The sequence below is a fragment of the Thamnophis sirtalis genome, unplaced genomic scaffold (assembly GCF_051295495.1).
Source record: "Thamnophis sirtalis isolate CommonGarterSnake01/CBP01778 unplaced genomic scaffold, rThaSir2_p1.2 scaffold_2, whole genome shotgun sequence".
In the NCBI taxonomy this organism is placed as follows: domain Eukaryota; kingdom Metazoa; phylum Chordata; class Lepidosauria; order Squamata; family Natricidae; genus Thamnophis; species Thamnophis sirtalis.
This window is the reverse complement of record NW_028261382.1, coordinates 135,199,301-135,226,793: the sequence shown is the minus strand read 5'-3', so window position 1 is coordinate 135,226,793 and position 27,493 is coordinate 135,199,301. Positions and strand designations below refer to the sequence as shown.

The following is a 27,493-nucleotide window of genomic DNA, read 5'->3' as shown; positions in this document are numbered from 1 at the left end:
ACGTAGGGAGTGAATAGGTCGATAGATGTTTCCAGGTGTATTTATCCATGTGCTGGAGAAGGAAATCACTGACAATCTGCAGCACCTAAGACTTTGTTTCCGCTGGCACAGCACTTGATCAATGTAATTCTCATCAATCAGTTAAAGAGCTTTCCAAAAGGAAAAAAAGTTTTTGCACTCTGCAAGCCTCCTGAAAACGGCCCGTTTTTCACGAAAATTGGTCCATTTGTTATTTAAAAAAGGCATGAATAGCCTTTTTCACACACTTGCAGAGTGCTCCTTGGAGGTGTGGGGGGCCAAAAACAAACAAAAACGACCCATTTTTTGTGAAAAAGAATGTTGGTTTTACCTGAACGTGTCTTTTAGGTGATGTGGAGGGAGGGGGTCACGGCATGGTTTTATCACAGCCTGATTGGTCCGTTAGACTGAGAGAAAACTTCTTAGCCTTCAGCTATCCCATTGGCTCCCAGTTTCCTCGATGGCGAACAGTGTCCTTATCTGCGAACAAAACACAGAGACCCCAGGAGAGACCTCCCAGCCCTCCCCCGGACCCTAACTCAACTAGCTAGGGTGGGAATGTGACCCCTCCCTCCACATCACCTAAAAGACACGTCCAGGTAAGACCAACGTTCTTTTTCCAGTGATGTAGAGGGAGGGGTCACGGCAGGGACATACCTAAGCTACAGTCCCAGGGAGGGAAGAAGGACCCGGGGGAGGGGCGACTGCCACCTGTTGAAGGACCCTTCTACCGAAGGACCCCTCAGCCGAGGCATAAATGTCCAGCCGGTAGTGTCGTATAAACGGAGTCGGAGAGGCCCACATGGCCGCTCAGCAGATGTCTTCAAATGGGGCCTTGGTGGCCCAGGCCGCAGTCGAGGCGGTGCTGCGCGTAGAGTGGGCGGTGATACCTGCAGGGGAAGCCTGACCTGATGCTTCGTAGGCAGTCATGATGGCCTGTCTCAGCCACCTCCCTATGGTGGAGGAAGAAACCCTAGATCCCAGGGACCCCGGTCGAAAAGAGACAAACAAAGCCTCAGATCTGCGTATTGTTGCAGTCCTTCTTAAGTAAATCCGGAGAGCCCGGCGCACGTCCAGCCTATGCCAGAGCCGTTCGCACTCATGGGACAGATCCGGGCAAAAATTAGGCAGAATAACCTCCTGAGCCCTATGGAATGGGGTATTCATCTTCGGGAGGAATGTGGGATCTAGGTGGAGGACCACTCTGTCATGATGGAACTGACAGAGGTTGTCCCTAGAAAAGAGAGCACCCAACTTGGATAGCTGCCAGGAACACCACCTTAAGGATGAACCGTCCTGAGTGGCTCAAAGGGTTTCCCTGTCAATGCTCTGAGGACCAGAGGGAGATCCCAGGTGGGGAATCTATGGACCGGTGGCAGACAAAGATTTGAAGCCCCTTTAAGAAAGGGGCGCATGGGCAAGGATATGAGAACCCTCCCCATCCAAAATGTGGCTAAGGCTGCCACTTGTTGCGCAAAGTGTTCTGGGACAGACTGTTCTCAAAAACCTTTTGCAGGAATTCCAAGACAATGGAGATTGAGGCCCTGGAGGGATCAAGGTCGTGACTAGAACACCACCTCGCAAATGCCTTCCAAGTGGAGTTTTATATTCTGGTGGTGGAAGGGCGCCTAGATGCTTCGATGGTGGCAACGACCCCTTCGGACAGATTAACGCTCCTCAGGAGTCGCCGCTCAAGTGCCAGGCGGTCAAGTGTACCAGGACTACCTGACACAAGGCGATTTCCTCCTGAGGTATCCTCCAGGGCGGGGAGACCGACAGCTGGATTAGGTCCGCAAATCACGGTCTCCTGGGCCAGTAGGGGGCGAGTAGGATGACCTGGGCCTGCTCCCTGACTATCTTCCTGACCATCCTGGGAATGAGGGGAATGGGAGGAATGCATAAAGTAGGCGCGCCGGCCAGTGGCTCCTGAGAGCATCTGTGCCCTTCGCCTCTTGGGACCAGAACCAAGAACGGTAATCTAACGGACCAATCAGGCTGTGATAAAACCCTGCCGTGACCCCTTCCTCTACATCACCGGAAAATGGTGATTTTGCTCATTTCTGCCCTTCCCAGCCCCCCAGCAGCTCTCTGAAAGCCTCCATAAGGGTATGCACAGCCATTTTTGTGAAGGGAGCAGGTTAGGAGGCAAAAAATGCTGTATTCAGTGTAAAAGACACATCCAGATTTTCAGCCTTTTTTGAGGAAAAAAGGTGCATACTCTGAAAAATATGGTACATCAAAGGTGTGTCTAGTTTGTACAAGTGTGTTGTCCCATGCACTAATCAAAGGAAAATTTCCACTTTGATCCACATATTCAATGTCTTCTCAATAGCATTGTTAGTTGTTTATCCCTAGTAGCTGTTCAGATTCCGGGTTAAGTCCAAGCAAATGAGTCATTTTCACTGCAAAACGTTCTGCTAGTGATCAGTGTAGACCCCTGAATTTTTCCTATCCGTAGTTTTCTAATAGGATCAAGGTTACTATAAAAGGCCACAAGACAGACATATTAATCCTTTTATCAGTTTATTTGTTCAGCAATTGGTTGTGGGTATGGGTGAATGAAATAGAGGCTATACATGTATATTATGTTGGAATCATAAAAGCAAGATTTTCAATGAGAAAATTAGTAATCTGAAATGTACAATGGATTTAAAAGATTTATTTTTGTTTGTAGGATTTCACTGTCTAAAGCGCATGCTAAGCTGAGTCTAAGGACAAAAGTACTCGAACAAGATGTTTTAATTGCAGTGTTATTATTTGAATCATCTCTTACTTTAAAATATGGTAAAAAAAAATTAAGCTAAGCAATTGCTCATAAGTCCAAGTAAGATGACATAACATCCTTAACAGGGGACTTCACACACGTAGTTGAATACATAAGGGCGAAGATGCCGAATAGCATGCAATACTTCTCATGAGATTTCTGTTCTCTTTCCTCTTATCAATAGATGAAATAATGTTATTGAAAAATAATGGTAGGAAATATTTTACTATTTGCCTTCCTGTAGCATGTTTCAATTTTCAGAATTGATTCAACACAGCTTGTTATGTGTGGGGTTCTTTGGGGTGGGGCTGTTTGGAAAATTAAGTCTGTTCTGCTATTGCTGAACTATTAACAATCTTTCTGGTTCAACTTTATGAAACCTGTAATACTTCAGCATCTGAATAGCTATTGAGCTCCTATTCTTGAGGAAGAAAGTAAATAAATGTTTATATTATTCTTAAATATAGATTATATAAGTAATCACTTTCCAAATTAATGACATAGGAAATTGAGCAAATGCAAAAATTTGAATCATCAAGCATGAAGAAACCATTTATGCAGTGGTTATAATAAATTTCCATTTCCAAGTACTATGTAATCCATATTACAGCTTTTTAAATAAGGTTTCTTTAAGGCATGATATGGAACCTTTTTTTCTGATAAAAAACATTCCCTGAGGGATAATCCAAAACCAAGAGGGGATGTCACCACTGGTTTCCTCTCTTCCAAGCAACAGGTTGCAGATCAGATAACTTGGACCTTATTAGCAGTCTGAATTGATCTATTACATAGAGATATTAGGGTGTAGGTAATTTTAAAGATAAATGAAAAGGCATTTTACCAAAAGGTTTATTTTGCTATTATATTTCATATATACCTAGCAACTTTTCAAATAACAAATTTAAAATTTGCTTTTGCAAATTTATGCTCAAAAACAAATTCCTAGACAAACTTGTGATTTTAAAATTTTAATTAATTTAAAGATTAATTAATTTTCTTTACACAGGTGCTTCTGTATTTTGTGTGGCTCCTAATGCACTTTTTCCATTTGAAGTCAATTCTGAGAACTCCCTGAATCAAAGGGATATTTACTTGACGGAATGCTACCAACAATTGAAACAGTTCATTGCTACATATGGGCCTGTGACACATGTTTTCAGCAGTGAGATTTAACAATACACAATACTGAATCAAATTCTCAGGAAAATTAATTCATTCATCTAACCTACCATTGCCCTTACAAGCTATGTTATAGAATACATTAATGCTGTAATGACTCAATGCTGTAATGCAGGGGGGTCAAACTTGATTTCATTGAGGGCTGCATCAGGGTTGTGTTTGACCACAGGGGGCTAGGGTGGTCGTGGCCAGCTCAATATAACTCGTGTCAGGATCGTCTGTGGTGGCCCAAGCACTTTGCCAGAGAAAACAGGCTCTCCTCCTGCAACCTTCTGCCAGCATGCAGCCCTCCCGAAAAGTGATTTCAGGATGCAGGCCAGATCTAAGCACCCCACAGGGCAGATGCGGCCCCTGGGCCTTGAGTTTGACACCCCTGATATGTTTCAAATCTAATCTTTTTTTTAAAAAAGGTTGCATTTCAGCTAAAGCTAAAATTATATTCTTGCCGTACAGTAGTAGCTTTTTCCCTATATTCTTATTTTGAATGTTATAGCAAGCATAGGAAAATAGGTACATTTGTTTTAGTTGTCTCATCAAATTTTCTGTTACTGAAATTGTATTCAAATTCTTCATATAGGATTTTACTCTCACCCCCAGAAATCAGAATCACATTCTAAAATATAAAACAAGAAATGAAATTTAATGGAATTCAAAAATATACAGGCTGGTATCTCCCACATAGTATAAATAAATGACAGTTCATTAGTAAAGACTTCAATTTGATTCAGTGCTCACTAAGGCTTACAATAACATTAAAAACAAAGATATACATATACAAAAGTCAACCATGGTTGTGAGATTGAATTTTACAAAGATATAGGAAAACAGTCTATATAACCATGTTATCTATCATGGCAAGTCTGCTTTCCTCGCCCAATCTTCATGCAGAAACAAGAAAACAAGCTAACTGAAAAAAGTTATTTCCCAGAAATCTGAGAAAAAAATATGATGAAAAATATCCTTAGGAAAATGCTGAAGAGTTAATTGTCCTATATATGTTTTTAATTTAGAATTACATCAACATCAAACTAAAGTATTTGTTTAAAATTAATTTCATATTGGAAAACGCTCACTCTTCCATTTGTCTTGTTATATCCTGCAAAGAAATAGGAAGATTAGTATATCACATTGAATAGCAGCATATAAAACAGCAGCAAATGTTATATTAAGATAATACATTAAGTAAAAATGGTTCATTAAAAGTTGTCATTTTTATTTTCAAATTAGATAAAACTATTTTCAAATTAGCAAACCTTTAGAATTTTCAGTAAAATAATAAATGACATTAAACTAAAATTAAAATAAAAAACATATTTAAGTTAAATTTTGTAATACAAATATTTTGAATACATAATTTTGATCATTTTGATGACCATCATTTAACATTCAAGAATAACTTTAGTCATCTAAATAGTTCATTCAATTTAACTTTTAATCAGATTTGCATTTTTTACAAAAATTCTTAAATTCATGTGGAATTTTCAATCATTTCAAATTGATAAGTAGTTTTTAAATATAGAATTCTCAAATTCTGAACAGCAGTTCAGGACTACTTGGAGAAATATGCCAATTAAATCACTTTGGAAAGACATTTTAATATACAGTATTTAAATATGCTAAGCAAATACTTTACATGGTATAATTAAAGCTTTACTGGCACCTCAGAATTGCAAATACACATCACACATTCAGATGGGTAAACGGCTAAAGGAAATCATCATTGTGCCGGTGATAAAATATTTATCCCATTAATAAAAACATGTATTAAAATATTTTCCATTTTAGTACCTATTTGCAAATATTTTTATTTATTTCAAAAGGAAAAAAATAAAAAACAAGCATTCATGTAACTTTAATCTTCTAGAAATATGTATTCAACTTTCCAAATGCATTTATTAATCCAAATCACAATTCTTACTCTCTTTATATAGTAAGAGCAATACTCACCATTTAATATGGGATCCTGTGGGGTTTACTGATTGCTCCAAAACAAAACAAAAAAGGAAAGAAATCAAACAGTTGGCAATATTTAAGTGCAATACCATTTTTATTAAATAAAATGGAAGCATTTAGGATTTTTAAAATTTTGCATTTATGAACAAAATATATTTATGAATAAAAGTATTTTATTCCTTATAATTGCTTGATATGCAAGTATGTAGGAGATCTCATTCTATACTATTCTTAAAAAATAAAAACAAAGCATAGCTAAAACACTGGATCTCATTGAATGTACTTTTAACCCCCCCACAACAGAATACATTAATAACATTACTCTCTAAATTTACTATTCCTATTGCCATTTCATAAGGGAATTAATCTGTACCCATGGTATCAACTACTATTACCATTGAAATAAAATAGATAATTGTACTTCCTATGCACATAAGCTTTGATACAACTGGACAGTATTATATTTTATTCATAAGTACAAAAAGTATAAAGGTTGGATAGTTACAAAGAGAAACCTAGAATGGTAAATGTGTAAAATATGTTTAAGATATCAGTATGATAAGAAAAGAAATAAAGGGACTAGTCAATGGACAGGAATATATGATTTGATGAAGCACCTACAGCTAGTGTCTCTGAAATAGTAATGAGCTGGCTGCACTGTACATGGAACTTACTACAACTGGGCAACAACACCTGAATGCCCCATGTCTTAAAACATCCAAAATGCCCAAAGAAATGCTGGCAAATGAAATATCTCAGTTGCAAAGATAATAAAATAACTTGCAGTATGTTGAAGTAGTTATAACATTCTGAAAAGGCCTTTATTCTATACAATGGACTGATTTGGGCTGTTGCTGTTCCAAAACTTATGGGAAAACTACAGGAAGAATTAATCCAGAGTCAAACTATTTTATTCATGCACTACTCTAATGAATGAATCTTCTTATAGTTTATTCTTGTTTAATAAGAAAGAAATTAAGATTAAGGATTACAATTTCCATGCTTTGCGACCAGCTATTTTAACTAATAAAACATATTCCCTATAGACTTGGTTCAGGCCGAGAGCTAAGTGCACCCCCCCAAAAAACCCCATTGAAGTCTCAATGAAACGGTATTCCTAGGCGGTTACAGAGTGAAGAGGGCAGAGGTCAGGGCTCAAAGATGACTCTCTAGCTAATCCCTGCACTGACAAAGAAGCAATTAATCATTAGAACAGGGACATCTTAGCTGATGTTACTGATTTATGAAGACATCAACTGCAATAATGATCACTACTTGCACAATTCATCATTATTCAGACAGCTTGGCAGAGTGGAAATAACTCAAAATAATCAATACTAGAAGTATATTTTCCCTACAGTTTCTTGAAAACCTTAATTAAAAGCCACCAAATTCTAGAAAATATACACAAATGGAACCAGGAATTAGAAATTTTATACACAACTAACAGACAGATGTATTAAAATACTTATTACACATACATATGCTTCAAAAATGAAATTTATTGCCTGCTCCAAGGGTTGTAAAACTTTAATGTATTTTATGTCCAACCAAAAAACCCTGGGTCCTATGTATTATAATGGGCACTTTGTTGAAAAGGACTTTTTATTCTTGTAGGCATTTTAATATGTTGATCATATATTATGAATTTTATGAAACACTGCTGTACTTTATAATACATCACACAATACTTCATGCACACCTTATTTTTTGTTTTGGGGAAATTGAAAGTAATATTGGAAATGTTTTGTTACATTTACAAAGATAAACTCTTGCCATTTTTCTGCCTGCAAATCAGCAAAAAGCATTATTGCCCAAATTTTTAAAAAAATTAGAAAGCTCAACATAAACACAACACATTAAACTTCAAGTAAGGGTAGTCCTCATTTAGTGATCACAATTAAGACTAACTTGGTCTTTAAGGAAAGCTGTCACTAAACAAAACAGTGATTGCTTATGATATTTCTACTTACTACTTTGTTTTACAGACCTGCAAAGGTTGTAAACATAAGGATGTGAGTTCCATTGTAACAAGTTACAATGGAACTATGAATGATCCCCATCTATATAGTATGATAGACAGATAAAAAGACTCTTGAGAATACCAAGGACACCCAAGAAAATAATCTGATACATCATTGAGCAAATCAACCCACAGTTCTCACTCAAGGCACAAATGACCAAGCTCAAATTATCTTTCTGCAGAAATATTATGAGAAGACCTAGCAGAAGAGGACAACCAGCAGCAAGATGCATAAGTCTTACAATGGCAATGCATGCACCATTGGCAGATTCGAAAAAACAAGTTAGAGGCAGATTGTCATAGAGAAAATCTATGTGGTCAGTAGTAGTTGAAAATAACTTGATGGCACATAATCAACTTCATAGCATGATAGCAGCTCTTGGTCAAGAAACATGGACAAAATAAATTCCTAGGAAGAACTAAATAAGCTGAATATGATTTTAAAAGAGGATAGCAACAAGAAGTGTTACAACTATTTTAAGCTTCTAAAAGGGAAGCTCTATTTTATAGTCTTTCCCTGCACTAAGCAGATGGAAAACAATGGTCACAGGCTGTCTTGAAATCAGTCAACTTTAAAGCTACCACCAAACTTGTTTCCTAGTGAATGTTTATTTCAATAATAATTAAAATGTATTTTCTGCTTCTTAATTATCAATAGTGGTGCAGCTGTTTGTGTTGTCATTGCAAGATTCTTTCTTGCATTACTTATGTAAATCTTTCAATGGAGATGATTCACCACAGAAATGCAACATGCAGAAAGCCTGGAAAGCATTCTTATACAATAAACCTGAAAGATATAGCAGCTTTAACAATTTCAAAAACTCTCCTATGAAAATATTCCTGTGAATTCCAAATCAATTCTTCTGAAGAATGTAAATTCTTTCTAGTTTTTATTACTTTTAGTTTGGAGAAACCAAGTTATGCACTAGAAGTAATTATAAGGAGTGTAAGAAGTATGCCTAAAATAGCATTTTAAAAAAATATGAGTATCTTGTTTGCACAGCTACATTTCAAAATATTCTTTTGTCTAACGAAATGCTTTCAAGTTACTGTTTCATAACTTAGCACAACTAGAAAGTTGTTTTATTGCTTCACACTCATAGTGTGAGTTTCAGGTTTAGTTTTATAGTTTTTTAAAAAAATATTGTGTAGCATTCCAAATTTAATTCTGTATTTTTTCAGTAGCTTCTCATTTGACATAATAGCACAGCCAAGAATTCGGTTACTATTTTTATTATGTATAGATTTATGACAAGCTCAACTTGTACTTCACAATCAAAATCAATTACAGGGAAAGATCTTCCTAATTACATGAAAGAAAATTACTATCAATTTGTTTTTCTGCTAAAATCTTTGAGGTAGTTCAGAACTCTTTATCTGACTTATAGCACTAGGGATGTTGTTTCATCAAACTATTTTACTGCTTCTGTAATATCAAGATTACTTATGTATAATTATATAGTACGTTATGCCACTGCAAATAAAAATCTGAATGTGATTTTTTCCCCAAATAAGCATTCTACTTCTACACACCCATTTTCCTTTATACACTACCCTAAGAACATCATTTACCTTTTTACCTTTAGTACAATAAATAATGGCATCATATGTTATTGCTAGATGACCTGTACCGCTTTTGCACAACAGCTCCATCTTGTGACATTTGGAGGCTTTGAAGCAAGCCAGGGTAGTATTTAAGAACTTTCCTGCCTTTATATTTTGTAAATAATTCAAGGTAGTGAGCACACACATTACTTCCTTCTATTTAATTAGCTGATGGATAGAATCATGTAAACATATTGAATACTAACAACTTCACTAAATTTAGTAGTATCTGATTGTTAAACAAAATATACTGGTTCTAGACAAAAAAAGCTTGAGATTCTCAATGTTGCCGCCATGTTTGATATTGTCATTCTTTCATGTAAGTTTAATAATTCTAAGTTTTTCTTTCATATTCAGTACTGCAGTTCTTATTTTCCCCCTTCTTTCTCCCAAAAGTCTGCCATTCCAGCCTCTGTAGTATAATATAGTCAATAAATTCTGGAAGCTCTTCAACATTCATCATCGGCATAAAATAATTACACTAGTTTGCAATTTACAGTAGCACTATACTAGAAAATGCACTATTAATTTCTTCAGTATGGCAAATGTAAAAATGTAATCCAGAATAATGCAGTAATATTTTGCAGATTCCAGTAGTGCCAAAGTCAGTCTGTTTCAAATTTTGTTGGATTAAATAAATATCACTTGTAAGTGTTTTTGAATAATCACTTTAAGATTAGATTCTTTTTCTTAGATTCTTTTTAAGTTAAAATTAAATTATCACATCTATTCTCCTTGAATTTATTATCACTGTTTGACATGAGAAACTGATCTGTAGTCCCATAAAGTGTTAGATTTAATAGTTACTAACCCAATAGTCACTGCACCAACCTCGAAGGGTAAATTTTTATTTAAGGAGCAGCTGCTTCATCCCCAATCTTTTTTCCTTTCAATCCCAGTAGCACATCACAACAAAGCAGATTCAGCTCAGCAAATCCAATGTTCCCGGTTCCATGTTATTAGACAGAAAGTACAATTCAGCAAATTAGTTAATAGTCCAGTAAGGAGCTGATATTGTAAACTCTGAGATTCTGCAGGCCAGTAATGATAGAAGTACGTACATAATGCAAAAACGATCAAAGTTTAAACTCCTCTATTCATATTAGGCGTCTCCCCGGGGGAGCCTAGTGGTTTTAGGGGCAAATTATTAAAATGATCAATTTTCTACACCTTGGCGAACAAACTAATTCAGTGCCATGCCAACACATAAAAAGCGGGAGTTGGTCACTGACTAGCCCCCCCGGGGGGGAGGCTTAGCCTCTCCGCCGAAATGGACAAAATGGCGCAAAACTCGGTCTATTTTTAAGAACAAGGAGGAGTGCTGTGGTTTCTTGAGGGCGCCATCATTTTTTCCCCCCGTTTGACCACCCACATCGGACCGAGAGGTTCCAAAGAATCTCTCTTTCCTGGCGTACCAACCGTTTGAGGAAAACCCCAAGCGATCGCGCTTTTGCCCAATATCTACCTCTGAAGCCCCCGGTGCCGTCCGCTAGAAGGTCGCCGTAGCCTATCTTCGCTTAATTACATTTCTCGGGTCAGCAGAACGGAAGAGCCCAGCGGTTCCGGAGACGAATCTTCCAAAACGGAGGCAATGCGAGGCCCAACCAGTCACCTCTCAGCACGCTCAACTGCAGCCCACTCTAAAGGAAGCGCGCGCGCGCGCTTCTTCGCCACGAGGCGAAGCAACACGCCAAGTCTCGCGACGAGCCACAACGGTCCTTTTGAGGCCCACGTGACTCGGGGGTTGCCCTCGGGCCTGGGTGGGCTGACTTCCCCCATCTCCCTTTATCTACTTGGCAGGTTCATGTAGCACCGAAGTTTAATGCCGGTCAGGACCCGTTTACAAACCCAAATGAAATGGGATACTTTCGGATATTTCTTTCAAACTACTTTTAACGAACAAGCCAACCACTCGTTTCTGAGTTTCCCTTCGTGAAAACGGCATGAATTACCTCTCACGGTAGGATCGACGCTAAAAAATATACAGGCTCGCGATGCATTGTGGAAAATGTAGTTCCATACCTGGCCGAGTTTGGGCTCGTAAAGGTAGCAAACTGGAACTCCAGGAGCTGGTAGCCGATGCTAGGAAGGCAGACAGACATCTCGGAACCGCGCCTTATTACTTTACTGGATTAATTGTTATATAGCCGCCTACTCCAGTTTACAAAATCCAGGGAAAATATTTAAAAAACAACAGTGTTGGAAGAAATGTCCTTCTGGGTTTAGCCCCAAGTGGGGTAAAAAGACACTGGAAACATGGAGGCTGCTTGGAAAGATGGTTTAATGGTGGACAGGGCCACATGGTTTGAGATCCTGGGGGGAAAGGTGATCGCATGCTTCCAGATGTTGGGTGAAGAAGAAGAGAGCGAGATGCTGAAAGTTCCAGGCTTTATACTCTCTGTTCAGCCCCACCTCTCTGTTTCCTGTTCCTGTGTAAGAAATGTATTCTGATTGGTTGTCAGACTCCCATGGGCCCATGCAGGGGCAACTCTCTAGCTTGTGTTTTGAGTCTAAGTTGGTTGAGTTCCCAGATGCATGTGGTGGGTTTCAGTAGAAAGCTAATCCTATCATTGTTATGCAGAGTAAACTAGCTCAGGGCCCCTAATGGTCATTGAGAAAGGTGAGGCTATTAAAAGTGAGTCTGTTTCCTGCCCAAAAACATGTTTCTCCATTTCTTATCCAGGGAAATATATTCTGCCTTTTCAATATTTCCTAGGATATTTCATTCTTCTAGGAGAGGGGTGGATGCTAAGTTCCTACAACAGGAAAAAAAACAGCAATAGGGCCTTGGCAAATACAGTAACCTTTCTTGAGGGTAAACATTTAGAGTCAGGATCATGCAATATTACTGACTTGACCCATGCTAGCAATGGATGAATTGGGCCAGTTGATCCAGTTATAGCTTTTTGCCACTGCTGTCCACTCTTTAATGAAATGGGGGGGGGGGGGGGAACTAGAGGTAGTTCTTGACCATGACAACTGAGCCCAACATTTGGTTGGGGACAATAGGCTGACTCTGTAAACTGCTTAGAGAGGACTATAAAGCACTGTGAAACAGTATTAAGTGCTGTTGCTATTGCTATTTTTCTTGCTAAGCAAGACAATTGTTAAGTGAGTTTTGCTCCATTTACCATCTTTCTTGCTACAGCTGTTCAGTGAATCACTGCAGTTGTTTAGTAACACAGTTGTTAAGTGAATCTGGCCTCTCCATTGATTCTGCTTGTCACATGACCTTGGGATACTGCAGCCATCATAAATGTAGGCCAGTTGTCAAGTGCCCAAATCTTGATCAGGTTACCATGAGAATTGTTCAATTGTTTTAAGTGTGAAAAATGCTTAGAAGTCACCTTTTTCAGTGCCATTGGAACTTTGAATGGTCACTAAACAAATGGTTGTAAGTCAAGGACACTTGAATTTTGAATCCTACCACTGTGGGACAAGATGAAATTTTCTGTCCCAATTGCCAATATCTAGCCTGCTACTGCCTCTACTTTCAATTATTACTGGCTGCTTTCTCTCTCAAGGATTATGGGTGACAAAGGTTAAAATCTTGAAGTTACTTAGATGGTGGGTGAATAAAGATAAATACTATTTTAACACTATCTTGCCCTCCTTATGCTGGTCTTTGACTATAATAAGATTTGATTGATAGATGCTTAAGCCTTTTCACTCATGGACTGGGAATAGTGAAAATAAAGATACTGCCAGGACATGTTTATGCCATGTGGAAAGGCCCTATAATTTCACAGGTTTATTTGATATCATTGTGATCTCAGGAACATTCAGAAGCAGGATATGATTTAAAATTACCCTGAAGAGGGAAATAAGAATATTTCCATTTCTGTTGTGAATTTGAAAAGTGCTTCAGCAGCTAGGAAGAGAGGCTGAGGAGTTGTAAAGTTGAGATCTTTGTAAGGTGGGAGACTAGAGGTGGTTTTCAGCAGGTTCTGACCAGTTCTGGAGATCTGGTAGTGGAAATTTTGAGTAGTTCTGAGAACCGGTAAATACCACCTCTGACTGGCCCTGCCACCACCTCCCAAGTCCCAGCTGGAGTGGAAAAGGAATGGAGATTTTATGGTATCCTTCCCCTGCCACGCCCACCAAGCCATCCCTACCAAGCCATGCCACGTCCACCAAGCCAAGCCCACAGAACCGGTGGTAAAAAATTTGAATCCAACCACTGTGGGAGACAGATGTGGGTATCACATTTGTCTGTATAATTGTAGGAAGCATCTCCCCGCTCCTAGAAGAATGAAATATTTTGGGAAATATTAAAAAAGCAGAATATTATATTTTCCCAAAGGGAGAAATGGGGAAACATGTTCTTAGAAACAGAAAGGAGACTCAGTCTTTCTTAATAGCAACCCCCCCCCCAGCAGATATTTTGTGTCCATTAAGACTGAACCAGCGTATCTACAAAACAAAAGACCTTCTGCTTCAGGGTGATGGGGTTAAGAACAGAATATGATCCTTCAGGACATAATATGATTAATCCACTACCATTTAGCAGAAGACACAGAGTTTCCTACATCACACAATCTCATAAGGGTATTTCAGACATTGCACAACCCCCTAGCAGTTATCTATGAAACTTATAAAAATCCATGTACTCATCAAAACAATTGGTCAGCTGCACCAGAACCATAAACCCTGGTGGTTCTGTTCATCAATAAATGGAGCTTTCTTTCCAATCAGCCTCCAGCCTCCATTTTATTTCTAGCATCTTTCTCCCAGCTTGGACCTTAACCAGATCGATTTTTCTTTCAACACTGTGTTCCTCCTATCCATTTTCTTTTGCATGTTAATGGTAAAGGTACACCAGTATAGATCTTCCCTTTCTTATTCATCAGAATTTTTATGTTAGTGTTCCTGCTATAGGATTACTTCCTGGATCCATGTGTCCTCTATCAATCGTTTCCATTCATTGTAAGTACTGCATAACCTTAAAACACTAATGCCTGATATTGTTTCCTATCCGCCATTCTTTTTTTCATAAGTGTTAAATTGTTCAGATTATTGCTCTTCTGGAATGGACTGTTTTGTTTATATGTGTACATATTTTAGATTACATTTAAATGTGAAATAATAACATAGCAGCTCTCATACCATTATATCACACTGCATATTTTGGGAAAAAATATTTGCGTCAGAATGCATAGCATTTAGCATAGAGCGCCAATTTAGTATAGTAGTTAAGGTTAGAAATCAGAAGACTGTGAGCTCCGGTTCTGCCTTAGGCATGAAAGCCAGTGGGATGACTTTGGGCTGGTCACCACTTTGAGTCCAACTCACCTCATTGGGATATAATTATGGGGGAAATAGAAGGAAGTAGCATTAGTTATGTTTGCCACCTGAATTATTTAAAAATAATAACCTAGATAAAAGGGGGTGGGGGAAAGAAAATGATACTAAAATGACTATTTTTCAGATAAAAAAAGTATTGTAAAAATATGAAGTATTTTTTTATCTGCATACATGCCAACAATCACAATGTAACTTAATTATGAACTGTTTATACATACTTTGGCGGAATCAAAGTTAATTGTTGGAACAACTAAAGAATAAATTATTGCTAAAAGAGAACTTTTCACAAGGACTGTAAAAATAATTCTTTTACGCTATATTACATGAAAGGGGCAGGAATCTTCTGTTTAGTAGAGTTTAGTTGGGACAGCTATATTAGGAAAATAAAATAAAGCTGTTTCAGAATTCAGTGGTCAACCTTTAAACACATTCAAGACAAAATTACCAGTATCTCAGGCTAGATAGACAATAGGTCCCTCTGAAAATTAGGATTGTTTCTTGAATTATAGAATAGCAGTAAGGTAATGTTTGTTCTCTTTTGTATTATGCTGTCACAATGCTAGAAATTAAAATAAAATTACAGCACTACTGTTTTTAACCAGTTTTCTTTCTTCTGCTTACAGTCACCTGGTAAAAAAAAAACACTGAATACATAGTTGACTAGAGTATTCCTGAAGAAAGAATTCATAAGCGATATAAAATTTTGTTAGACGGCAATTCTTTCACACTGAATGAAAGATCCTCAACATTTATTAGCCAATGAATACATCTGAGATTTTAAGAAAACGAGTGCCATGAAGACAGGCTATGTCAATTATGTATTGCCACCACCAAGGAAACAAAAATTAGTGAAAGGAACCTGGAAGATGCCAGGGAAAAAACATGGTCCTCTATTTGGAAGAAAACAATTCCAAAGGTAATATTTCTGGATCCCACTGAATCTAAGGAAAAATGCTGGATTAGAGGAAGTGGGGGAGTTAAAAAATTATTCTGAGCAGCAGTTAAAATTATTCTCAAAATTTAACTGATTTTTAGTAACAGATAATACTATTTTATTGTAGATTTGAAAAACTGTAATACGATTTAATAGCTATACAACTATTCCATGCTTTATTACTTTGAAACATAAAAAAATTCTTACTTTTAAAAAATATGAGATTCTCAGATCTTGAGTTTTAGTATAACATTTGACTTAGAGATGATCTTTTATAACCTGTGATTGTATGTAATACGCAGTCCTTTTTCCACCTTGCTATATTTCTTTTATTTTGTGTGCATATGCATATATGTATAATATATTGAAAAAGTCAACATAATTCAGTACAGCTTAACATAGATATCAAATATTGCTAAAAAACTTATGAAGAATTTCCTGTAAAAAATCCTTACTCTAATAACCTAAAGACAATGTGCAATTATTCCTTATGAACTAATAGCGTGTGACTGTGTATGATAAGAAAAAGAGAGAAGTAACTCTCAGGAAATGCTAATATTAGGAATGGTGAACAGCATCTACAAATTCATACATGAGCTAAGAATATTTTTAAAGAAATGCCAAAACAAAAATCGACAACATGATGCTACATAATTGTCATCATTGCATCCAAATAATAGCATTTCAGATAAAGCTTTTCCTCAACAATGAAGATGTGAGTTTTTAATACTAAAGATAAAAAATACATTGCCATAATGGCTTGATCCATAATGATAATGTACTTAAAATTCCAATTTTACTAAAAGATGTACAATTTCTTAAAAACCTTTTAATCTGATTTTCTTGGCTTCCCTGGAAATGTTTGCATTAAAAAAAAATAATTCAAAGTAGTTTTAAAAAGTACATAACAATAAACATTATTTGAGACATAATTTTGCAAATAATTTATTCATACAATAAGAAAAAGTGTCTGTACTTGTAATCATTGTTGCTTACATGCAATATTAAATCAAATTAACCAAATATGCAAGCTTTACATTCTGCGGGGAGCATCATTTGTAAAGAATATGTATATGTTGAAGCAGAAGCTCTTTCCCAAAATAATTGGTACTTTCAAGATAAATAGCAAATTATACTACAGGTTTAATAGCCAGTTTAATCTACAAATCTACGTACATTATTTTTATGCCACACTTGTGTTTTGGAATAACTTTTGTTTCTGCTTTAGCTAGTTAACAAAACAACATGTAAGTAATACTTCCAGTGGGAAAGCTGCAATAGCAAGAGCAAAGAATCTTCAGGCACTCTACAAACTGATAGAAAGATGGAGCATACATTTCTCAGGATTAGTTTCATTAGATGTATGAATTGTTGTAAATTGAATAGTGATTATACATACACAGTATAAATAAAATGATCAAATATTATGAAAAATTAGTAGATGTACAGTTTGTAACAATACATCGTAAAAAGAATTTTGAACATATTTTTAAGAAAGTATGAAAGCTGTAACTTATTCTTCAAAGCAATATTTTTTTGTTGAGGTACATTATAACATCAACAGAATTTAATGTCTAAAGTTCATACATCCAGTTTTGCAATGTTATTTCTTGGATTAATTCTTCAAAACACCAGCTACCTTAATATTGAGGGCTTGAACTGACATCTCAATAGCTATTGAACACAATTGCAGTTTTGATTTCTAACTTGCTTACCTTTGAGCATGACAAATGTTAAGGACAACCTGTGTGAGAAGATTATTGCCTTATGTCATCTATCATAATTCTGTGACACATATGGCAAATTATGAATAGATATATCTGAGTATATAACATGGATCATTGGAATACTTGAAATAGTTGTGCGGAGCTCTTCTCAGTTAAAAGTCCCCAAAGCTTGGATGCATTATTTATTTTATTTATTTATCAAATTTATTTCTGCCCATCCCACAGTTCAAGGTGACTATGCGGCTCAGCTTTTAAACATTAGCTTAAAAATCTACACAGTATTTGGTTATCTTATTTAATTTCTTCAATATTGGGGTAAAACAATCCACATTTCATTAATTATCAACAAAGGAAGCAAAATGCCTGTAAATTATCCACTATATTACATTCAGCCATTTCTTCACAAAGAAAAGATATGTTCTCATAAACAAGATGACACATGAGCTGGTATCTTATGGATTTCAATAGTAGCACCATTCACACAATGAAAAATATATTTTGCCTCTTCAGAAATAGTAGCTATGTAAGAAACAAATAAATTATAATACACATCCGAGATGAACACGTTGTCCCTGGCTATGAAGAAAGCAATCTGAACTAACATGCTGAATTTCAAGCCTACCATCTAAGGATGCCGGTCAATTGGAAGAAATATCACAGATATTGGAAGACCTTATTTAAATGTATCTGGAATAATAAATACAATAGCATTTAAGAAAAAAACAGGATTAAATTTGAGAATTTGTTGAGGTTTCACCTTGATTTACATTTTCTGATTGCGCTGAGGGATTCAAAAATTGTCCTGATGCTCCAATGTATAAGCGTGATCTCATTGGCCATTTCTAGAAGATGAAGATGCAAAATAGATTAGTATTGCTTGCACAAATGCAGGAAACCAGCAGTTTTATTAGCAATTACATGAATTAAGCTAGTTCATTTAAGAATATGTTTATCAGTTATTGGACTATAAATTCTCCCATCCTTTATAATCTGCTGCTTGCATTGAACCAATGCAAATAGAAAGCATGTGTAATGGTATATGGGTATGCCCATGGGAGACAGAAAAACCATAGCCAGGGGAACAGCTGGATAATTAGTAGCTGAGCTTGCAGCAAAAATGTTGGTGTGACAAACTCAAAAGGGATACTCCCTACGTTTTTGGGGGCTGTAAAAACAATAGGGGAAAATATACTTTCAGACTTACAAGATCTGTTAATGAAACTTTACAACTATATTTCAGCTACTTCATTTGGGTGTGTTTCTTCTGTCTGGATCACCTTGCAAGACTGACATCATGAGATGGAGAGCTATATAGATTGGTATAGATAAGAAAGAAGATCTTGCTACCTCATTAGATACCTTTAGATTGAGCTCTGATGCCTATTTAATTTTATTGTGCCGTTTGTCTACAATTACTGACAGCTTACCTTTAGAAAAGATTTGCAAACTGGTGGCAGAAGGTAAAAAATAATAGGCCAGCACATTTATTACATTAGGTTTAAATCATCATAAACTACTGTCCTACACGGCAGCGCGCTTAGACGCTGCGGCTTTGAACTCCTGGTGCCACAGTAGAGTTAGGCAAAAACTAGTCTATACCCACAGGGAGTTATTAAAGATTGGATCTTCTAGTTGACTAGATATTACCAGCAACTTCCAGCAGTCTCATAATATACCGAGTGACATAGTAAGACGTTGTTGGGCCTAGGAGATGGTGAAGAGAGCAAAAGCAGGGATGCAGAGCTGGTTTGCTAGTTCGGTTACAGAAGCAGCCTTACAGACCAGCATTACCAAGCATTTTTTTAACCAACTCTAATCCTTTGTCCACAAAACTGATGAACTAGAGCTATGGATGGCAGCGAATAAGCTCATTCGTGACTGCTGTGTGATGATCATCACAGGGACCTGGCTTCATCCACTTGCACCAGATGCGTCAGTGGAGCTAACTAACCGCACCACACACCGCTTTGACAGAAACAGCAATTCTGGTAAAAGCAAAGGTGGAGGAGTTTGTATTTACATACATAATAACTGGTGTACTAACAGTAGAGTTGCTTATACTCACTGTTCTGCAGATGTGGAATTCTTAACTGTCATTTGTTGGCCATTTTATTTACCTAGAGAGATTTCTGTTATAGTTATCACAGGTTACATGACGCCATAAATCAATTTTTTCCCGTCCCTCTCCATGGATCCCCACCCCAATTGGAAACGAGCTGGCTATGAAAGACAAGGCAGCACGACCCGCTCGGCATGTAGAAACAGCAAAAGAAGGAACAGGAGAGGAGTTCCAAGCAGAGCTTTTCAAACAGCCAAACTCCTCTCCTGTCCCTTCTTTTGCTGTTTGAACAAGCCGTGCGGGTTGTGCTCCCTTGTCTTTCATAGCCAGCTCGTTTCCAATGGGGTGGGGATCCATGGAAAGGGATGGAAAAAATTGATTTATGGCGTCATGTAACTTAGAGAGTGCTGCGCTAACATTTGGAAACGAGCTGGCTATGAAAGAAAAGGGAGCGCAACCCGCACTGCATGTACAGACAGCAAAAGAAGGAACAGGAGAGGAGTTCCAAGCCGGGCTTTTCAAACAGCTGAACTCCTCTTCTGTCCCTTTCTTTTGCTCTTTGAACAAGCCATGCGGGTTGCGCTCCTGGTTCTGGGGATTCCCCCCCCCCCAAAAAAAAAGACCAGCTGCCCGTCTCTCCAGATCTTGTGGCTTTTCAGGATTTTCTTTTTAAAAAACGCCTCTCCGGGTGATCTTGAAAACCTGCAAGGTTGCTTTGGAAGGAGACAGATGGGCAGTATTTCCCTCTGCCCCCCTTCCTGGGTGCCTGCAGCCTCGGAGCCTGCAGTCTTAAAGCAAGTCTTTGCACAGTAAAGAAAATCTCACGAGCGAGAGTTCTTAATTGCCTTTACTGTGCAAGTTGCTGCAGGCTCCGAGGCTGCAGGCAACCAGGGAAGGGGTGGGGGAAATGCTCCCTGTCTTCCCCCTCCCAAAGCAACCTCGCAGGTTTTCAATGTCTGCAGAGGCGTTTTTAAAAAGAAAACGGTATTCTTGGGAGGGGGAGTGGGCTACACTCAGAGGAGCCGGCGCCTGGGGCGCCCTGAAGCAGCGCCAGCCAATATGTCCATAAGAAAAGCCCCAAGGGCAAGTGCGGCAGCGCCGCACCCACCTCCGCCCTGCTGGCCTTCCAGCTTCAACGGGCCTTGGAGGAAGCTAGTTATCTTGACCCCTTCCAGTCCGGCTTCAGACCTGGTTGCAGCACAGAAACCGCTTTGGTCGCATTGACTGATGATCTCTGGAGGGCCAGAGATGGAGGCCATGCGTCCATCCTGGTTCTCCTTGACCTCTCAGCGGCTTTCGATACCATCGACCATGGTATCCTTCTGCGACGACTGCGGGAGGTGGGGGTGGGAGGCACTGTTTTGCAGTGGTTCTCCTCTTACCTCTCGGACAGGTCACAGTCGGTGTTGGTCGGGGGGCAGAGATCGTCCCTGAGGCCCCTAACATATGGGGTGCCACAGGGTTAGGTCTTATCCCCCCTACTATTTAACATATACATGAAACCGCTGGGCGAGATCATTCGGAGGCACGGGATAAAATACCACCAATACGCGGACGATACACAATTGTATCTGTCCACCCCGTGCCAACTCAATGAAGCGGTGGACGTGATGAGCCGGGGTCTTGAGGCCGTTAAGAGCTGGATGAGCGCTAACAAACTGGTACTCAACCCGGACAAGACCGAGTGGCTGTTGTGCTTTCCTCCCAATAATTTGGTCGACATCCCAACACTCAGGCTGGGGGGTCAAATTTTATACCCCTCAGATAGGGTCCGTAACTTAGGAGTCCTCCTGGATCCACAGCTGACTCTCGACCATCAGTTGTCGGCTGTGACCAGGGGGGCATTTGCCCAGGTTCGCCTGGTCCGCCAGTTACGGCCCTACCTGAATCGGGAGGCTCTCGCAACAGTCACTCGAGCCCTTGTGATCTCTAGGCTGGAATACTGCAATGGGCTCTACATGGGGTTGCCCTTGAAGAGCACCCGGCGACTGCAGTTAGTCCAGAATGCGGCCGCGCGAGTGATAGTGGGCGCACCACGGTTCGCCCACATTACACCCATCCTCCGCGAGCTGCACTGGCTACCTGTTAGTCTCCGGATGCGCTTCAGGGTATTGATGACCACCTTTAAAGCACTCCATGGTAGTGGATCTGGATACTTGAGAGACCGCCTTCTGCCGATTACCTCCCTCCGACCGATCAGATCACACAGGCTGGGCGTCCTCCGGATTCCATCCGCCAGTCAATGCCGACTGGCGACTACACGGAGGAGAGCCTTTTCTGTTGTAGCTCCGACCCTGTGGAACGATCTCCCCGTTGAGATTCGTACCCTCACCACCATCCAGACCTTCCGCACAGCCCTCAAGACCTGGCTCTCCCAGCAGGCCTGGGGATAGGTTTTTAAATTACCCGCCCGAATGTTGATTGTTGAATGTATGTTGTGGTTTACTATTTTATTATTGGTCACTTATTGTTTGTCTTGTTATTGCACACCCTTCCCTTTGTGATTGTAAGCCGCCCTGAGTCCCCTCAGGGAGAAGGGCGGCCTATAAGTCTTATTAAAATCTAAATCAAAATCTAAATCTCCGCCCTGCTGGCCGCCTAGCAACGCATCCCAGCCACCTCCTTCTACTCAGCAGGCGGCGTGGGTAGGGGCATGGGCATGACCCAGGAGAGGGTGGTTAACGGCGGGTGCTGCCCAGCCAGTCCTCACTCAGCAGCAGTTCCACAATGTTGCCTTCAAGGTGAGGAGTGGGCACCACGTGGCCGGGGCAGCGGGGCTCACCAACGCCCATCCAGCCATCACTCAGTGGGCGGGCTGGCGGAAGGTTGCCCTGGCGCGACCAAGGTGGCACGTCGTGTGGAGGCTTGGCGGGCATGAAGGGCTCCTGTCTTCCCTGGCCAGGCTGGAGCATGGGATGGCCTCGCAACAGGAACGTCTGCCGCTTGCGGAGCGAAGATATGGCACTCGGAAGCGGCGGTGGGCTTGTTTTCCAGTCGTTCCTGGCCCTGTGAAGGTTCCAAAAGTGCCCGACCTTTGGGACATCCCATGCTGTGCCCGCTTCCGCTGCCGCCACCTCCGCTCCCAAACGTAACTGTCAGCTGCGAGCAGGTGCCTGTAGCTGCTGCTTGCAGTCATTTACGGCTGCAGATAGATTGTGCCTGTAGCAGGAAGCTCTTCGCCCTGTGAGAGCTCCTCTCCAGCACTCCTAGTTTGGTAACATCATCAGTGCTAGAAGGGAGTGGGGGTGGGGGGGAGAAAGAGAAAGGACAAACAGGAGAAAGAGAGGGAGAAAGAGGAGGTGGGGGCTAGTGGGATCCTTGCTGCTTTCTGAGCTTGGTGGTTTTCTTACAGGCATTTCATTACCAAACTAGGTAACATCATCAGTACTAGAAGGAAGTGGGGTTGGGGGGGAAAGAGGAGAAAGTTAGGACAACAAAGAAAAAGATAAGGAGGGAGAGGACTGTGGGGTCCTTTGGTGTTCTCTGAACGTGGTTGTTTTTAATTATTTTAGGGAATTTTTATTTATTTATTGTTTATAGAATGTTTATTACAAGAAATGTTATTCCTTTTTGCAAATGTTTTATTTGTGATGCAATATGTTGCTTTTAAGTGTTCAGACCAGGTTTATGTGTCTCAAAGTGGCTGCTTTTCTATGGGCAGGCCAGGTTGGTGCAAGGGAGCTTTGCCAGATTTAGTGTGTTTCACCCTCGTTGTTTAGGTAATTCTGAGGTGGTTGATGGTTCCGTGAGCGCCTGTCCTTTATAATTTTCCACATTGCCTTGATGGTTTTTATCCCAGTGACTTTGTTTTTCCTGTCCTTAGGCTTAGGAAAAAAACCTGGTTTCATTGGCAGTCTTTTTTTGGGGGGGGGGTTCTTATTTTTTTGGTGTTTTCCTGGCACTGTCATAGTTTGTGCGTATGTGTAAGTGGGTGTGTAATGTCTTGCAGTTATCTACGCATTAATAATGATCTAGTAATATTAATAATATCTAGTAATTAGTAATATCTAGTAATAACATCGTCTTGGCCACTCCCACCAGGTCACATAGGTGGCAGGCCACTTCCATCTGGTCACATGGGCAAGCCACTCCCATCCGGTCACATGGGTGGCAAGCCACTCCCACAAAGGAGGCCACAACCAAAGAGTAGGTTTGAACAATTTTTGAAACCCACCCCTGAAGAGGCAGCAGCAAACTTATCCTGAGGGCGCTTTTATCGTGGCTGGGGATTTTAATCAAGCCAGTCTAAAGTCTGTTCTCTCTAGGTTTGTGCAGTATGTGCAGTGTACCATCAGAGGTAAGAATACTCTAGACCATATGTACTCAAACTTAAGACAGGCATATAGAGCAATCCCCCTCTCCCATCTGGGTTCGTCTGACCACATCTCTCTTTACTGTACCCAAAGTATATCCCCTTAGGAAAAGTATATGACTAGTCTTGAAAACTGTCAAAATCTGGCCTGAGGGAGCACTCTGTCAGTTGCAGGACTGCTTTGAGACTACAGAGTGGAGTATATTTTAACATTTGAGATGTCAATGCTGTTTCAATTATTTTAAGAATATGCTTTACTTTCTGCTCTACATTATTATTTGTGCTGTATGTACTCCTATGTTTATAGCCAGAATGATTTTTTTTAAAAAACAATTAAAATATAATTATTTTTTGCTAGAGGACAAATGCGTAACTATATATCAAGCCCATCATTGATCTACATTACAATAAAACTATTTTTAAAAGTGTATACAGGCTCATTCACGATCACTGTTAGATAATGTTAGTTTTGGAAACAAATAATGAAAGGACTACTTACATCAAGGTCCATTTAGTTTGGTTTAACATAATTCTTGATTACTAGGTCTTTAAGTAGTACTTTCTTGAATTAAGCTAAGTGTAAATTATTAAATAAATTACTTATTAAAGACATAGTAGCAAGGGGAAGTCCTTTTGTAGTTGGAATATGAACTAAGATGGTTCATAAGGCAGTGGATTTTACATTGGGGTAATTACTCTCCAATGGGATATATTTTGGCATATCTTGGGGAAAATGGGGCAATTTGAAATAACATGTTTGTGAATTGAGTATCCAGTTTGGAATTGCCACTGTCAAAGTGCTTGTGTAAAACAGCAGAATCTATTTTTTGGTGGAAATAATGACATTATTTGAGACCAGGAAAAGGGATATCTGGATCAAACAGCCACTGTCATAAGGCATAAATTGCTTTGTAATAAATGGGAGTCACTTAAAACCTAGTCCCTGGTATTGGGCATAATGATTATGGTACACAGAGGTTTAATGCTGTATCTATCTGAAGTGTCATATGGAATCACATCAATGAATTGTGGTTCACTTGGTTCTAATTGATTCTGCTGATTCTGTAATGCTAAAGCTTTCTTGTATAGACTAATGTACTTGTATATTAGTATGCCGTTTTGCCTGAAGATTTCTGCACAATGGAAAGGTTTTCAAACAATACTATGATTGGACCTTCTAGGAAAAAATATTACTTCTTTTGCCTTGCTTACCTTAACAGGGTGTAGGTAGCCATCCCCCCTCAGGGTTCCCAAGCTCTTGCCAGGCAATTCTTCTTCATCCTGCAAGCTGCGGGTGAGATGGGCAATGTAGGTGGTGGCTAGAAGCAATACATCCAACTTGGAGAGCTTAGTGTCAGGTGGCACAGAGGGCAGAGTTCTCTGTAACTCCAAGAAGGCATGTCGTAGGGTCTGCACTCGGCTACGCTCTCGTGCAGCGTTGGCTGCTGCAGGTCTCCCCAAAGTTGCCCCAGTCTGTTGTCCTAAGGAGTTAGCGCCAGATGTGGAGGGTGGCGGAGAGGCATTTGAGCTTGGAACATTGACCTTGATGTTCTCGGGTACATTTTTATAGTCCATTGGTAAGACCAAACCTGCAACCAACATGATATAAATTCCCAGCTTATACCCTGAATTGTCACAACCACATTTTCTTTTTTAGAACTGTATTGCTATCTGATTTCTAAGAACTTTCTGTTACAATTTTCAGTATACTGCAATATATTCTCTTAATTCTCTCTCTCTCTCTCTCCCCTTTGCCAGCAACCACTAACCTTGCAGTTTTATTTTTAAGATAGGAGAATTCAGCTGAAAAATCATCAGCACATAGTTCTAACAACGGATTTACAATTCTAATGCATTCTCAGAAAATAACGAGCACATTTAAACACTATGTTAGGACATATTTTAAGCATCTTAACTTGAAATATATTTGGCGCCAACATTTATTATCTTTCAGAAGTGAATCCCAGTGAATTTGACTTATTATCTAGCAGAAACTATTAGTGTTGAAATGTTAATAAAGTGTTCAGATAAAAGTAGGAAATCACGCTGAGCACAGCTCCTAATTACTTTATAAATATATAAAGTACATTTCTTTATAGTAATGTGGAAGTGATTTTCTTCCTGGATTTTTAGATATTTTTATGCATTTCTTTTTACTTCTGAGTAGTCCCCAAACTACAAACTGGGATTTTCTGATGGTTCTACACATAAATACTAAAGAGATCCAATCCCATCCATTTATTTAAATGATTATTTAAGCTTAAATGCTTCTACCACACTAAAATAAACAAATAAATATGCAAAAATATAAGCCTCAATTGTGAACTCATTTATTGAACTGCTTTCCTCTTTGGTACTGATACATGTTGACTTTAAAAGATAAAAGATTAAATAGATTTGGAATATCATTTGCAATTATTTTAAAAATGAGTGCTTTTGCAGCTTGCAAACCATAAAGTACATTGAATCTAATTTGTGTTTGCATTCAGTAAATCTTATATTTATTGAGGACTGTATTCACCTGGACTGTGCCTTATAAATTATAATCTATCTCTACAGTTTTCAACAGTGGTTTTTATTAGCAAAACTAGCAAGCAATTAATAAAAGCACATTAAATTTGTGTGCTGCCCAACTATTTTATTTAACTTTAATAAAATGATTTTTCTCAGTTACAGACTTTTCCATTCAACTGAAACTACTTTTCTGAAACCAAGCAATGGAGGAGATGAGACACAAAGGAGTAAAAAGACCGTAGGATTGGAAATAACTGCACTCTAAGAGGTTTTTCCTGGTCGGCTTGAGAACTGCCTCAATTTCAGTTTCAAGTTTCTAAATTTAAAATGGATTGTTGAATAATAAATTATATTAAACATAATACTGGTAGATTTTTCTTGAGTTAACATAAATGGTTGCCCTACAGTTATGCCTTTTGTAAAGGCCTAATAGGTTTTCAAATGTATCCAATTATTTTTTGTTTTAAAATATTTATTAGCATAATTACTCAATAGTTTGGATTTAAAGTGTTAGTATTTAACATTTAGCTTATTAAAACTACAAATTAAAATTATGTTATAATTGAGTTGTTTTACTGCAAAAGATTGAATATAAATAATACAATTGATGGAGTTTGTCAATTAAAGCTGCATTTGTACAGGTCAATGAATTTGTTGGATGTTTAGAATCCCTCTATACAGTATATGGATTTATTTATTTAGTATTCATTCATATACTAGGAAAGAAAGCTTTTGGTGTAGAACACTATTCTACATATTTATCTGAATTGCACAGATGGAAAATATTTCTGGGTCTTATATCCACATACATGTTTAACACATGAACAATCAGACTAAATAATCCCTATAACATTGGCATCTCAATTCAAACCGTCAGACCAGTGGGGGAAATCCCACCTATTTGAAAGCCATATACAGTATCTAAGTTCACACTACTTTATTCGCAGTCCTATTTTACTCAGAATTTCTGGATGTATTTTTAAAAATTAAGATTATACGTATTTACAGGCACACTTGTAACCATATAACGGTCATCGGACGCATTTAAACCTACTGTACTTGTGAAGTAAATCATCAGAGTAAACCACAACTCATATTAGC

General features: G+C 38.8%; 1 protein-coding gene and 2 long non-coding RNA genes across 4 annotated transcripts; 1 reads left to right on the top strand and 2 right to left on the bottom strand.

The window, feature by feature from the left end:
* Positions 1-4,580: 4,580 nt before the first annotated feature.
* On the bottom strand, positions 4,581-11,302 carry LOC148049170 (uncharacterized). Its single transcript, XR_015695626.1, has 2 exons — positions 5,909-11,302; positions 4,581-5,057 (listed from the first exon to the last, which is right to left on the bottom strand). It is a non-coding gene; the product is annotated as an uncharacterized LOC148049170 (long non-coding RNA).
* A 61-nt stretch (positions 11,303-11,363) lies between these two features.
* Positions 11,364-26,920, top strand: LOC148049169 (uncharacterized). 2 transcript variants are annotated; one of them, XR_015695628.1, is made up of 3 exons: positions 11,364-11,502; positions 15,470-15,762; positions 26,549-26,920. It is a non-coding gene; the product is annotated as an uncharacterized LOC148049169 (long non-coding RNA). The 2 variants fall into 2 exon arrangements; XR_015695627.1 differs by lacking the exon at positions 11,364-11,502 and adding an exon at positions 11,534-14,468.
* On the bottom strand, positions 16,767-25,709 carry TCF24 (transcription factor 24). The gene is made up of 2 exons (XM_087706986.1): positions 25,091-25,709; positions 16,767-18,349 (listed from the first exon to the last, which is right to left on the bottom strand). The coding sequence occupies exons 1-2, from the start codon at positions 25,478-25,480 to the stop codon at positions 18,236-18,238; spliced, it is 504 nt and encodes a 167-aa protein (XP_087563112.1). The 5' UTR covers positions 25,481-25,709; the 3' UTR covers positions 16,767-18,235.
* Positions 26,921-27,493: the final 573 nt, after the last annotated feature.